The sequence below is a fragment of the Hermetia illucens genome, chromosome 1 (genome assembly GCF_905115235.1).
Source record: "Hermetia illucens chromosome 1, iHerIll2.2.curated.20191125, whole genome shotgun sequence".
In the NCBI taxonomy this organism is placed as follows: domain Eukaryota; kingdom Metazoa; phylum Arthropoda; class Insecta; order Diptera; family Stratiomyidae; genus Hermetia; species Hermetia illucens.
The window spans coordinates 50,800,947-50,815,379 of NC_051849.1; the positions used below are offsets into that span (position 1 = coordinate 50,800,947).

The 14,433-nt window shown below is 45.4% G+C and overlaps 1 protein-coding gene across 1 annotated transcript; it reads left to right on the forward strand.

The window, feature by feature from the left end:
* Positions 1-1,179: 1,179 nt before the first annotated feature.
* Positions 1,180-2,043, forward strand: LOC119649854. Its single transcript, XM_038052250.1, has one exon. The coding sequence runs from the start codon at positions 1,180-1,182 to the stop codon at positions 2,041-2,043; it is 864 nt and encodes a 287-aa protein (XP_037908178.1).
* Positions 2,044-14,433: the final 12,390 nt, after the last annotated feature.

Sequence of the window (14,433 nt, forward strand, 5' to 3'; positions counted from 1 at the left end):
AAAGCCCGCTTCTCGTTTTTATCCAGATGAAAGGTTCCTAGCCTGTTCTGTTTTTGAGCTTCAGTATATCCCTCCACGCATTCTCCTGTTTTCCAATTTTCGCTACTTATGAGGATAGCTTTAAAAAATCTGGTAAAGAGATCTATGCGACCCCATACAGGGAACGGATTAGTATCCCCAATATCGCTTGCAAACCTCTGCACCCGTTGTAAACATGGTACACATGTTGATATCTATTTGATGGGTGTGGCCTTCTCGAGAACGTTGCTCTCAAACAGTGTCTCCAAATATTTCAGTGAGAATAATATTAGGCTGATTTGTCTGGGTCTTCCCAATTCTCCTTACATTTCAGGGTAACCTTTTATATTCTATCAAACAGATGTTTTGTCAGTTCTGTCAATAACTCCTCCAATGATCTCTCCCCCCACGTCCGTTATTTCCTCATAAATCTAAGCGAATTAGTCTATAAGCTGCTCTCATTGCATCAATACAGCATTTTTTAAAGCACTTGGACTGTCTGAACGCCACTAGAGTGGCACCCTAGAAGGAGCTTGAATTCATAACCATCCCTAACATTTTGGCCCAAAATAAACGTAAGGCACAGTTATAATAGCCTTCCATATTTGATCAATCAGGCATATTTTAAAGCTATTCCTTTAGTATTCATTTTGAATGTTTATGATTAAAATATTAGAATCGAGTATGAACCAGCATCATGTTGCAGCAGCAATATGCAACTAGGTTAGAATCTGTACTAAAAATTGTTCGTACGAACCTATATTCCGAAATGGTTTTAATATTCGCTAAATTTTGTTCGAAAAACCCACCATGGAATTTGTGGTTTTGTAGATAATGTACTAAAGTACGCATTATGCACGCCAGGTGGAGTAGAAAAACGACAACTGTGGCAACCCAAACTGAGATTTCACCGCTTGGAGCGCTGCTCGTCGCAAGGGGACAACCGCCGAGTTCAGTTAGTTAGAAAAAGTCGTTCCGTCCGTCTTGTTCCGTTTTCAATAAATTTATGTTTTACGCTGTAGTTAGTGTTTTATTATCGCGCTACTACAATTGGTGACCCCGACGTGATTTTCGGAAGCCGGTGCGACCCTTGTTTCGGAAGTTCGGAATTGTGAAAACCGCGTTGTAATATCTGATTCGAATCGTGCGAGTTTGGTCAAGATGGCTACCTACACCAACGTGCATACCGAAGACCCGGACGAGACGCGGGCAGAAAACTGCGCTAGCCCCAATCCATTTATAGCTCGTCAACCCGTGTCTCAGTTCGTCGAAGCCATACATAACTTAAAGCTTCCGAATTTTTGGAGACAACGACCACAATTATGGTTCGCTCATATTGAATCGCAGTTCGTTGTGAACCGCATTTCAAGCGACAACAACAAATTCCACGCGGTTGTCGCGGCGCTCGATGCCACCGTCATGGAGGAGGTAGCTGACATAGTGGAGAAGCCGCCTGAAGTAAAAAAATACGACGAAATCAAGCGGAAACTCATCATCAGGTTCAGTGAGTCACCAGAAAATCTGCTAAGTAGGGCTCTATCGGAGTTAGAACTGGGCGATCTGAAGCCGTCTAGCCTGTGGCGTCAGATGCGGAGTATGGTCGATGGTCAGCTTAGCGACGATACGCTAAAAACGTTCTGGCTAAAAAAGCTGCCAAGCAGAGCGCGTGAAATCCTAACGGTAGCGACCAACATCGACGTAGACGCCCTGACCGAAATGGCCGACAAGATCATGCGCGTGAACGATTCACACGTGGCCGCCATCAGTTCGTCCAAGTCTAATGAAAACCGGTTCGAACGAGAGCTTGCGGTCATCAACAAGAAATTCGAGCAACTAACGGCTGAACTACGAAACAACCGACAGAGACAACGATCTCGATCTCGCTCTACGGGACGGCGACGAACAACCAGCACATCGTTGCCATCGTCACCCGGCGCCAACGATATTTGCTACTATCATCGCCGCTTTGGCAACTGCGCAAGGAATTGTCGTGCGCCATGCACCTTTCGCCAACCGGAAAACTAATCACCTCGTCGTCACTTTCTGCGGTTGAGGACGACGAGACTCCATCAAACCGCCTACTCGTAAGAGATCACCGGCATGGATTGCGTTTTCTTGTCGATAGTGGAGCCGACGTCTCAGTGGTTCCGATAAAGATGTTTCCGAAAAACACTAGGCCGTCAGATGTGAAACTGTTCGCTGCAAACGGATCTCCCATCGATACATTCGGAGAAAAGCTTCTGAATCTCGATTTCGGACTTCGACGTGCCTTCAAATGGAAATTTTGCATCGCCCGAGTCAACCGACCGATCCTTGGGGCAGATTTCTTGCGACATTTCGGATTACTTGTCGACATCAAGAACAAACGACTGTTAGACTCCAACACATCCCTCAGTTCAACAGCATACCGATTCAGAGGCGCCGATCCGACAATATCAACGATCGATCCAAACAACTCTTACCATCGACTTCTAGCACAGTTTCCCGAAATAACAACGACTGTTTTGCAGCCTACGACGATCAGCCCGCAGGTATGTCTTCATATCATTACAACCGGACCACCGGTTTCGGAAAAACCCCGACGACTGCCTCCCGACAAATATAAAGCAGCGAAGGCCGAATTCGAATATATGATGGAAAAAGGCATCTGCAGGCCATCGAACAGTCCGTGGGCAAGTCCATTGTTGCTAAAAGCAAAAAAATCTGGCGAATGGCGTGCGTGCGGTGATTATCGCGGTCTGAACAAAATCACCGTGCCCGATAGCTACCCGGTACCGCACATCCACGACATCACACAACATCTCACCGGCAAAAAGATTTTTTCGGTGATTGATCTTATACGAGCTTTCCACCAAATCCCAGTCGCGCCCGACGACATTCCAAAGACAGCTGTGATAACCCCTTTCGGGTTATTCGAATTCCTGGTAATGACATTCGGACTCCGTAATGCTGCACAGACGTTTCAACGACATATCGACAATGCACTTCGTGGTCTCGATTTCGTTTGGGCATACCTCGACGACATCTTTATCGCGTCCGATTCGGAAGAACAACACGAGGAACACCTCAAAATCGTTTTCGAACGACTTCGTATGTACGGACTAAAAATCAACCCAGTCAAATGCGTATTTGGTGTTAACAAGATAGAATTCTTGTCTCACCAGATCTCGAGCGACGGAATCGAACCATCTCCGGCCAAGGTCAAAGCGATCAGACAGTATCCGAAACCTACGAACATCATCGAGTTGCGAAGATATCTCGGTGTAATCAACTTTTACCGAAGGTTTCTGCCGGGAGCAGCTACAATTCTCGCACCCCTCAACAGCTATCTGCGAGAAAGCCGAAAGAACGACAAACGTCCGATCGTTTGGAATCCCGCATCCGAGCATGCTTTCGAAGAATCAAAACGACTAATCGCTAACGCGACGAGGTTGGCACACTCAGTTGCCGGCGCCAAACTTTCAATTACCACCGATGCATTCGACGTCGCAACTGGTGCCGTTCTCGAGCAATTCCACAATGGACTTCGCCAACCACTTGGGTTTTATTCCAAGAAGCTATCTGAAACCCAAGCCCGATATAGCACATACGACCGGGAATTACTCGCAATATACAATGGCGTGAAATTCTTTCGACATATGCTTGAAGGACGTGAGTTCACGATACGCACCGACCATCGACCGCTGATATATGCTTTTCAACAAAAATTGGAGAAAGCATCACCGAGACAGTGCCGACAGCTTCAGTACATCTCACAGTTCACCACCGACATAGTCCATGTCTCCGGTCAGGAGAATTGTGTCGCAGATGCACTGTCTAGAATCGAAATCGAAGCCATCGCAATGCCGACCGCGGTCACGATCACTGAAATCCCCGACGCACAGGCAGACGACCAAGAACTTCAACAATTGCTAAAATCCACATCCTCGCTTGTCCTGCAGCAATTCACCTTCAGCAACAGCGACAAGCCAGTCTACTGTGAAACATCCGCGCAAGTCATACGACCATACGTACCGCGCTCTCTCAGGCGGAGAGTATTCAACGTCTTTCATGGCCCATCACACCCCAGTGGCCGAGCAACCAGCAAAGCAATGCGGAAGAAATATGTCTGGCCCGGAATCGACAAAGATTCCACTACCTGGGCCAAAAACTGTATTCAATGCCAAAGGGCAAAAATACATCGCCACGTCCGAAACATACCACTGCAGTATGCACAATCGAGCAGCCGATTCGAGCACGTCCACTTGGACATAGTTGGCCCGTTGCCACCATGTCAAGGACATCGCTACCTACTGACAATGGTCGACCGATTCAGCAGATGGCCAGAGGCTGTCCCAATATCCGATATAACGGCAGACACTGTCGCAACAGCATTCTATTCGCATTGGATATCAAGATTCGGATCCCCACGCACCGTCACTACAGACCAGGGTTCGCAGTTCGAATCTTCCCTCTTTCGAGCTCTCACTCAGTTGACTGGATGCAAGCGAACACGTAGTTCTCCGTATCACCCAGCGGCCAACGGCATGGTAGAACGCTGGCATCGATCCTTAAAAACCGCGCTTATGTGCCACGAGAATCACCGATGGGTTGAGACTCTACCAACAGTATTACTCGGCTTACGGACATCAGTAAAATCCGACTTGAAATGCTCACCAGCCGAACTCGTATACGGCACAACACTTCGTTTGCCTGGTGAACTATTTCTCGACACCGAAATGCAAAACGATCCGCAGATATTCGTCGAAAAATTCAGGCGAGATATGCAGCAACTTCGCGCCACACCGGTCGAACATCATAGAGCAGACAGCATGTTCGTCTTCAAAGATCTGTACTCCTGTACGCATGTCTTCCTTCGAGACGATACCTCACGGAAGCCGCTACAGTGTCCTTACATGGGACCTTACGAGGTAGTAAAGCGAAATAGCGATCGAGTGTTTACGATACGACGCAACGACAAAACTGTTGTCGTATCCACCGAACGACTCAAACCAGCGTACACAATCCGTGAGGACGACGACCTCATCGAACCAGCTATCATCCAACATCGAAGCGAATCACAATTAACAAATCGACCATTGCGAACATATTCTGGACCGAAAAGCAAGAAAGTCACAATCGCTCAATGACCTCGATCATCTCGACTATTGACAAACGAATCGCAAACAACATTCTGTCTTGTGGACAATCCATCATGTGTTCGCTAGGAGGGGGATAATGTGGCAACCCAAACTGAGATTTCACCGCTTGGAGCGCTGCTCGTCGCAAGGGGACAACCGCCGAGTTCAGTTAGTTAGAAAAAGTCGTTCCGTCCGTCTTGTTCCGTTTTCAATAAATTTATGTTTTACGCTGTAGTTAGTGTTTTATTATCGCGCTACTACACAACGCTTTAAGAATGTATTTTGTAATGTGCGAACACTTCTCTATGGCAGTATCGAGGTTCTTCAGAGTGGGAAGTACATCGGAGCGTACGCCTTGACAGGAAGGAATTTATTATTGCGCGAAGAAATTCCGGAAAAAGCCATCCGGCTGGAATGCGATTGGCGGCCTTCCCAAAGCTGCCTATAATTATCCTGGAACGTATCAAAGAACACTTCGAAGGCTTGATCGACCGAGAGTACTCAGGTTTCCGCTCGGGAGTTCTCTGCAATGTCCACACCAAGCAGTACAGGGAAATCCAAAGCGGAAACCAGATTACCCTCGGTTGATTAATTTAGAGCGGTGTCCGGAGTTTGATCTCCTTTTCATATGTTGTTCATTGCTTTCAAAAAGGCTTTCGATAGCCTTAACGGAAATGCATCTAGAATGCTCTATCCGATATTGGTATCCTGGAAAATCTAAGAGCTATTAACAGATCAACATAGATGGCGTAAAATATTACGTGCTGTACTGAGGTAAAATTATGGGTAAATGCAAAGTCCAAAGCAGAATCCAACAAAGTGGATACCTCTATTCGATTTATATTTCGTAGTGTCTGGCTCTAACCTCACTTTGATCGCTGAATATTTCTCCATGTTTCCGCGGAAATTATTTACTGACTTCTCTATTAATTTACTGAATTCCAACATCAGACCCAGACTATCATCCATTTCCGGCAATTCAGAACGCACTTCCACCTTCCCAAGGATGTCAGTGTAGGCCACATTTCTTTCCTCTTGTACTTACATTGATCGGATTTCCGAGTATCGGATTCTTCCCCTTTTACAGGCTTTCATACCGCACTCGCGAAACTATCGAACTCCGCCAGGGAAAGAGATAATTAAAGTATAGTTGGAGTTATTCCACTATGTCAAATCCTACCTGATCTCTCTTCCTGGCAGGTCCCGCGATAAGCCGAATTGCAGCCAATCGCTAAACATAAAATGATGGTGTTAAGTCATAAGCCTTGGGAAAACGATAGGGTGTTCACCTCTCTTGACCCGGTCTTTTCTAGAAATAGGCAAGGGCTCTTGACTCCTGGACGGCGTCAACACATAAGTAAATTTGTCCGACCAAAACAAATACGTGTTTGCACACTTAATATTGACACCGTCACTCAAAAGACCAAGGAACTCGAAAAAGACATTCGGAAAAGACACGTTGTCATCTGCGCTCTACATGAAACCTGATGATGTGGTGCCAAAAGCTGAGACAGAACGCGAACGCTTTAAAATGGCTACTTTTCTATTTTGACAGCCCTCGTACTCAATACGATATTCTCAATGCCATGTGAGAGGATTTTCGTGATGCTAAGTCAAACGATTTAAAGACTGGTGGGTGAAGACACCATTAAATCAGCTGGTCGGACGATTCACTTCTTCACGGCGTACGCACCACAGATGGGTCGATCTGATGCCGCGAAAGATGTCTTCAAGCAAAAATCTGTAACGCGCCTATTGATGACTGTATCATCATTGCAGGCGACCTTAATGGTCATGTGGGTGAATAGGCAGCCGGTAACAGGAGCTATGGGGGAAAAGGGTTCGAAGCGCGCAATGTGAATATAGAGTGCATACAGTCGATTTTGCGGAGGCCATGAATCTTGTAATTATAAATACATGGTTCATTAAATAATAAGTTCATCTTCCAACTTTATATAGTGGGAACAGTAAAACGCAAATCCACAATATTTTTATGAGACGACCGGTGATTACTATCCTGCGAAACAAGCAACCGATAAAACAGCGCGAGGAACGCACTGGTTCAATGCGCCTTAAGTGGTGGCGGTTTTGTGAGACGAACGAAGAAATGGTCTCACGATCACCAACCATTAGGAATGTCGAAGAATCGTGGAACAAAGTTGAAGACACTACACTGCATTACTGGATATCCAACATTGTCTCTCCGTTAATGACAAGAACGGCACATTGCTTACAGATAAAGTTGACGGCAATCAATTAACACGTGGCCAATTTCTTTTATATTTCTTTTATAAAAATATTTGAGTGTGCATTTGTCCCATTAGCATGTAGCACGTAAAATATGCATATATTATGTGAAAATAGCCACTTTCAAGTGATATTGACATTCATAGTCTTGAATTTGCAGAGGAGCGACAGTTTTGACCTAGTATAACTTTCTTAGTAATAGTGCGATTTTCACCAAATTTGGCAAGATTATGCTCTATACTAGAATTATATTGCTGCAAAACTTTGTGATTCTAGGGTGAACTTAAGGGGGGTTTTCCTGTCAATTACTAAAAATTATAGTAATATACTATTAATTAATTACTACTAGTAATATACTATTATTAATTATATTATTAACTTTATTTGAACAGGTATCGGTATGGAGCGTATTTCGGAGCCTAGGCACCATATAGTGGCAGCCCCCTGATTTTTTTCAGATTTTTCGGTTGGGTAGTTCCTGAGAATGGGTTCGTTAAAAAAGTGGCCACTTTCAACCCCTTGCACTCCCCACCTTTCCAACAAAAGTCAAAACTAAGACCGGCTTCGAAAAGTACTTACCGAGACTTTTAATTTGATACCCCACATGACTATATTTGATGAAAAAAAACTGTACACCCCCTCTCTTGCATGTATGGGGACCCCCCCTTAAATTCATCGTAAAAGGATGTAACACATTATATGCGTGAGGGTTCACAGTTCCCACCTTGCTACCAAATTTGGTGTCAATCGCTATAACCGTCTCCGAAAAAATGCGTGTGACGGACAGACAGACAGACAGACAGACGCAAGAGGACGAATATTGCTGGAGACATTCTCGCGCTTGAACGTGGTACTTGCCAACTCTGGGGGTGCCAACACATTCCGGAGGGGAGAATTGCAATCGGTGGTAGACCTCACCTTCGTCAGTGATACCCTAATCAGAGACTTGGAGTGGCGTGTCAGCGAGAAATACACACACAGCGATCATCAGGCTATCATCTTTCAAACCTTGCAAAGGAATAATTTGAAGCCATTAACAGGAATAACGATGAGCTGGGTAACTAAGAAATTCGACGCAGAAATGTTCAAGGAGGTACTTCTGGAAGATACATTGCTGTCGGGAAGCGCACAAAACAAAGTTTCACAGGTCGTGGAAAAATTGCAGCGGGCATGCGATGCCGCTATGCCTCGACGTAGCACTTTCCGAAGACGAAATCCTAATTTTTGGTAGAATTCCGAAATTGAGGAATGCTGGAAAAAGTGTCTCAAAGCTAGGAGACGCTCCCAGCGCAGAAGAAACCGACCTGAGTTCGAGGAGCTACACGTGCAATATAAAGATGCGAGGAAAAAATTGCAAGTAGCTATCGCAAGGAGCAAATCCGAACATTTCAAGCGGATGTGTACTGAAGCTGATTCTGACCCATGGGGTGGCGCATATAGGTCGGTGATGTCATCACTAAAAGGCGAGCGCTCCCCACCAATTACTTGCCCAGAGTTGTTGCAGAATATAGTGAACACTCTATTCCCAGTGGATCTGAATGGTACAAGTTTGCCTGCAGTACAGTTAAATCCCGACGAAGTTCCGATAGTGGAAAATGAGGAGGTTCTAGACGCAGCAAAAAGATTGATTGAAAAAAAGACTCCAGGACCGGATGGAATCCCTAACATTGCCCTGAAGGTAGCCGCCAGGACAGCACCAGGTATTTTTGCCCAAGTTTTCACGGCATGCCTTAGGGAAGGAGAATTCCCCGAGCAATGGAAGGTACAAAAGCTAATACTCATTCCGAAGGCAGGTAAACCATTGGGTGACCCCTCCTCATATAGGCCGATATGTCTGGTCAATACCATTGGCAAACTATTTGAACGAGTAATATATAACAGACTGCTCGCTGTTGCGGAAATGGAAGGAGGCTTTTCCGACAAACAATTCGGATTTCATAAGGCAAAATCAACTGTCGACGCAATCAGCATGCTGACTGGCTTGGCTCAGACTGCAATAGAAGAAGGAAAATGCTGTGCAGTAATAACCCTCGACGTAAAAAATGCGTTCAATAGTGCAAAATGGAAAAAAATCATTGAGGCACTCGACAAGATACAAGCCCCGAAGTAGATTGTACGCATTGTGGTCGAGTTTCTCCTTGGGAGAAGACTTTACTGCGACTCGGACGATGGGCTAAAAATATTCCCGACAACTTGCGGAGTGCCACAGGTTTCTGTCCTGGGTCCCTTGCTGTGGCTAGTTATGTACGATAGAGTGTTGACGCTACGCCTACCGGACAACGTGACAACTATTGGCTTCGCCGATGATATCGGATTAACGGTGGTTGCAAAGCACCAAGACGAGATCGAGATCTATGCAAATGAAGCGATATGGGAGATCAATTCCTGGTTGAGAAATGCTGGCCTTTCACTTGCCGAGCATAAAACAGAAGTAGTTCTCATTAGCAAGAGAAGAAAGAACACAACTGTGAAAATCAAAGTTGGCGGAAAAACAATTTACTCCCAACCATCGCTCAAATACTTGGGAGTAATTATTGACAGAAGACTCAACTTCAAAAGACACATTGAGTACGCCGCAACTAAAGCGTCTTCCATCGCAACAACGATCTCGAGGATACTACCGAACATTGGTGGGCCAAGACAAAGTCCACGTCTTCTGCTCTCCAGGGTAGTCAGCTCCGTGCTACTCTACGCAGCTCCAGTTTGGGCAACTGCTCTGAATAACAAAGTGAACTGCCGAAAATTGGGAATGGCGTATCGGTTAAGTGCACTCCGGGTATGCAGTGCATATCGGACAACATCAGGAGAAGCGGCATATGTACTAGCAGGGATGCTCCCCATAGACATCTTGGCGAAGGAAAGTCGGCGACTCTATGACAAAACGTATGCAGCTGGAGAGTCTAGCGCATTTCGACGGCAGCTGGCACGGTGGGAATCTATCGAAACTGGTCGTTGGACATACCGCATCATTCCGGATATTCGGAGATGGTTTGAACGAAACCATGGGGAATTAAGCTACGAGTTAACACAATTCTTGAGTGGACATGGAGGTTATCGTGCTTATTTACATCGATTTGGTCATGACGAATCACCATGCTGCCCAAGATGTGGTAACGTGGCTGAGAATGCGGAGCATGTCATATTTGATTGCCCCAGGTTCACCGCGCACCGAACAAGAATGGAAGCGGTCGCAGACAGGCGTTTAACACCCGAAAACATTGTGGAGTTTATGCTGGAGTCAACGGATGCCTGGAACCAGGTTGTAAGGGAACTGCAAGCTATTCACCAAGAGCTTAGGCAGGAAGAACTACGACGAAAACAAGGAAGGGAGAGAACCATAATGAGCCGCAGTTAAAAGCTGATCCAGCCCCGCGATGCAATACTTGATAGGAGTTCCGTGGGGAGAGTGGAATGAGAAGGAGGTGGTTTTAGTGAGTAGAAGTCTCACATAACTGCGTGGCAGGAGCCAGCAGTAAGTTTTGAACCTTTCCACCTTCCAACGCCGAAAAAAAAAAAGACAGATAGACAGTAAACCGATTTTAATAACGTTTTGTGTTTACACAAAACCTTAATTAAAAAGGAACTCTTAGCGATCACCATGTAGAGATAAAGATAGAGTTTGTTAGTAGAGGTTAGTTTTATGCTCCAGTGTAGGTACCAATCCACGTTTTTGCACTGGGGCCTAGACGAAGGTGGTCCCAAAAGTACCCGACCTGACACAGAGATAGCGGTAGTTGTTTGGAAAGTGTCACTGTATTAGAGAACGCCCTATCTATCAAGCTTATGCTTCAAGTCTGAAGTCGTCACGTTGTTTAGAATTTGTTTGGCAGACATCAACGGCGACCGTTTTCAGTCAATTTGTGAAAATGGAGAAAAGTGGTCATCGTTACTTTTATTTGAAAGATCTCGGTGTCATGCACAATATTCTTCAGATTGGATTATTTTCTGTTCCCAAACTTGAAAAAATGGCTCAGTAACTCAAGAATTTAAAACCATAAAGAAGTTATGTGAGCAGTTAGTGGCTACTTTGAAAAGAAATTCAGTAGGGTAGGTAGGTATCAGTGGCCGCTACGAGGAGCCTAATTAGCGTTGTGGTGCGCCGTTTTGATGCCACAAACTCCTAAGACCGTGACTGCTGTCATTTGGGCGAGGAGGTAGAGTCCAGCCGAAGGAAAGCAGCTCTCCCACCCCGCCGCTAGAAATCCCTACGAAGTCTTCAAAGAATCGGTTACTCACTATCTGTAGAAAGTATCCCTCTAGTTAGAACTGGGCAATCGCAAAGAAAGTGCCTGAGAGTTCCCTGTGCCCTGTACAGACTGCCGTAATCTTGTACGTATTTGTACCCGCCTGGCGCAGAAGTTCTCGGGATCGAGCTTTGTTATAAGCCGGTCAAATCCTCCAGCTGACTTAGCACAGGCGGTGAGCTTTCAACATCTAAGGCCCGCTGCTGCTATGTAGTGCTTATAGATTCCACCCTTGACAGTCGCCAGTGGGAAACCGACTGTACTCGTGGAAGGACTGCCATGAGCAGAGCCCCGCCTGGCCAATCTGTTAGACTGCTCATTCCCCTCTATGTTCATATAACCGGGGACCCAGAGAAGGAAGACCCTGAGCGGGTTGCTCAGACTGCTCGGTGACGCATTTCTGCACTGCCCCACTAACCTAGAGGATGTCGTCCTTAAGTATAAGTAGTTAAAGACACTATACTGCACTACTGGATATCGAAAATCGTCTCTCCGTTAATGGCAAGATCGACACATTGCATACAGATAAAGTTGACGGCAATCAATTAACACGTGGTCAATTTGGTTGAAAGTGATATCGTCTAGAGAGGCGCACATTTGTTTGTGGACTGCTTTTCGTGTAGAGGATGTCGTCCTTAAGTACAAGCCGTTAATGGCCGCTTGGCTGACGACCAGCATGGCTCAGTTACGCTTGAGGGTCGGATAATGCCCCAGCCATCGACAGGCTTCCAGTATCGCCAGTATTTCCGCTTAGACTACACTAGCGAAACTTGGGAGACCATACTACTCAGATACACGGTATAAATTCGAGAAAACCCTCGCACTGACTCCATAGTCCATCTTTCATCTTTAGGAATTTACCTATTTATTCCAATTTCAGGTTGCAAATGAAAAGTTGCTCGTGAGCACTAGTCTTCCATGCGACATTCCAACGTATTTTTGTGATTTACCAACTGGCCCAAAATCCTCCCTGAAGAATTATTTATAACCTTTCGGTATTTTTGATGTAAATGAGCATTAGGACTGAATGAAACTCAACTTGATATGAAAATTGAAATTATTCTACCAAAACAATTACAAACTATTTTTTTCTAACTTGAACTACAACCAATAATAGAATTTATTGTAAGAGGTAGCGAAACACGTTATACACGGCAAAAACGGGTGTGAATTTTTTTCCATTATTTCTATTCTGTCAAAAATAGTTGTCAAAGGCCTACTTCGCCACGGAGATTGAAATAAATTCAAATAAACTTCGAATATTGTTAACCCTGCTGTGCCACAGATCCATCGATGAAGAATACTGTGTCATAGCCTTGCAAGCCGCCGCCGGTCTTCCACTCTTCCCTGGTTGGAAAGTCCGCAGCAAAGTTTCTCGTGAAGTTCAGCTTGCGTGTGGCATAATCCGTGGAGAATGTCCAGATTTCCCGAAGTACTTCGTCCAGGATGTTACCATATCCGTAGGGCCTCGTTATCCAGCATCCGGACTGGAGCGAATTTAATGTGGAGGTCTAGGGGGAGGAGATCTAGGAGTACATTCAGAGCATCTGTCGGGCAGGACTGCAAAGCCCCGGTAGCGCATGCACACGCGGTCCTTTGAATCCTATTATATTATCCTATATTATATATTTTGCTCAAAGCCTGCAACCATACACCAGAGCCGTACGTTAGGATGGGACGCACCACAGCTGTATATATCCAGAGAACCACCCTCCGCTGGAAACCCCATTTCTTTGCAATCTCAATTTAACTTTGGATCCAAGATTACACTCAGATACTTTACATTGGAGAAAAGAACCAATCTTTGTTCATTCAGCCGCGGTAGATGGAATTCAAACACTCTTGTCTCGACGGTGAATAGCATTAGTTCCGTTTGATGCTCAGTCCGCATCTTGCGATCCAGAGGCATACCTTTCGCAACGCCCCTTCCATGATGTCACTCATGATGGAGGGAAACATGCCTCACAATAGTATGCCAAGTCGTCGGCATACGCTCTTGCCTTCACCCCGCTGCTGCCCAATGTTCGTAAAATTTCGTCCATCAATATTAACTAGAGCACTGAAGAGATGACGCCATCTTGGGGTGTGTCTTTATTCACAGCTGCCTGAGATACTTCTCCAATCCAATACTGGACAAGGGTACCTTGATAACGTTGGTGCTAACGCTGTTGAATGCTCCCTACATATTCAAGAAGGCAGCTACGGTATACTGGCTCTACCGCAGTGACCGCTCTGTAGATTTGCTTTTAAGGTGGGCATTCTGGGAGTTAGAGAAAGACATTCTTTTCACAATCGTTCTTGAGTGGATATCGAAGTCGCGTTCTTAGTTATTTAACATGAAAGAAGTGAGGTTGATTGGTCCAAAGTTCTTCGCGGACTCATGGCCACGCCTGCCTCCTTTCGGTATGAAAACCATTCGTTCGCGTCTCTAAGACTGCGGTATAGAGATACAACTCCGGTAAATCTCGGCAGGTGATGACACAACCCTTTCCTACTGCTTCTCTATACTGCATGCTAGATGTATGCTTCAGGGTTCCGTCTTCGCCCTCAGAATAACAGTGATCGGTTTTGCAGGCATCTTGGCAATGATGAACCCTGGACCTGTCAAAGCATACTTAAGTGAAACGATAACATCTTACCAGCAAATCATAATTATTCATGGTCAAATTTTAGCTGGTAGAGGTGATCCTTACTCATTCGGTTAGTGACCAAGAAGTCGACTCCAAATAAATATTAAATTTCCCGGCGATGGGGGTAGATGCTAGAAATAATGATGACAGAAAGCATCAAGTGGTAGTGTGTGT

What these genes read in the sequence shown, in the direction of transcription:
- LOC119649854 (XM_038052250.1), top strand. Translation starts at nt 1,180, where the DNA reads ATGGCTACCTACACCAACGTGCATACCGAAGACCCGGACGAGACGCGG.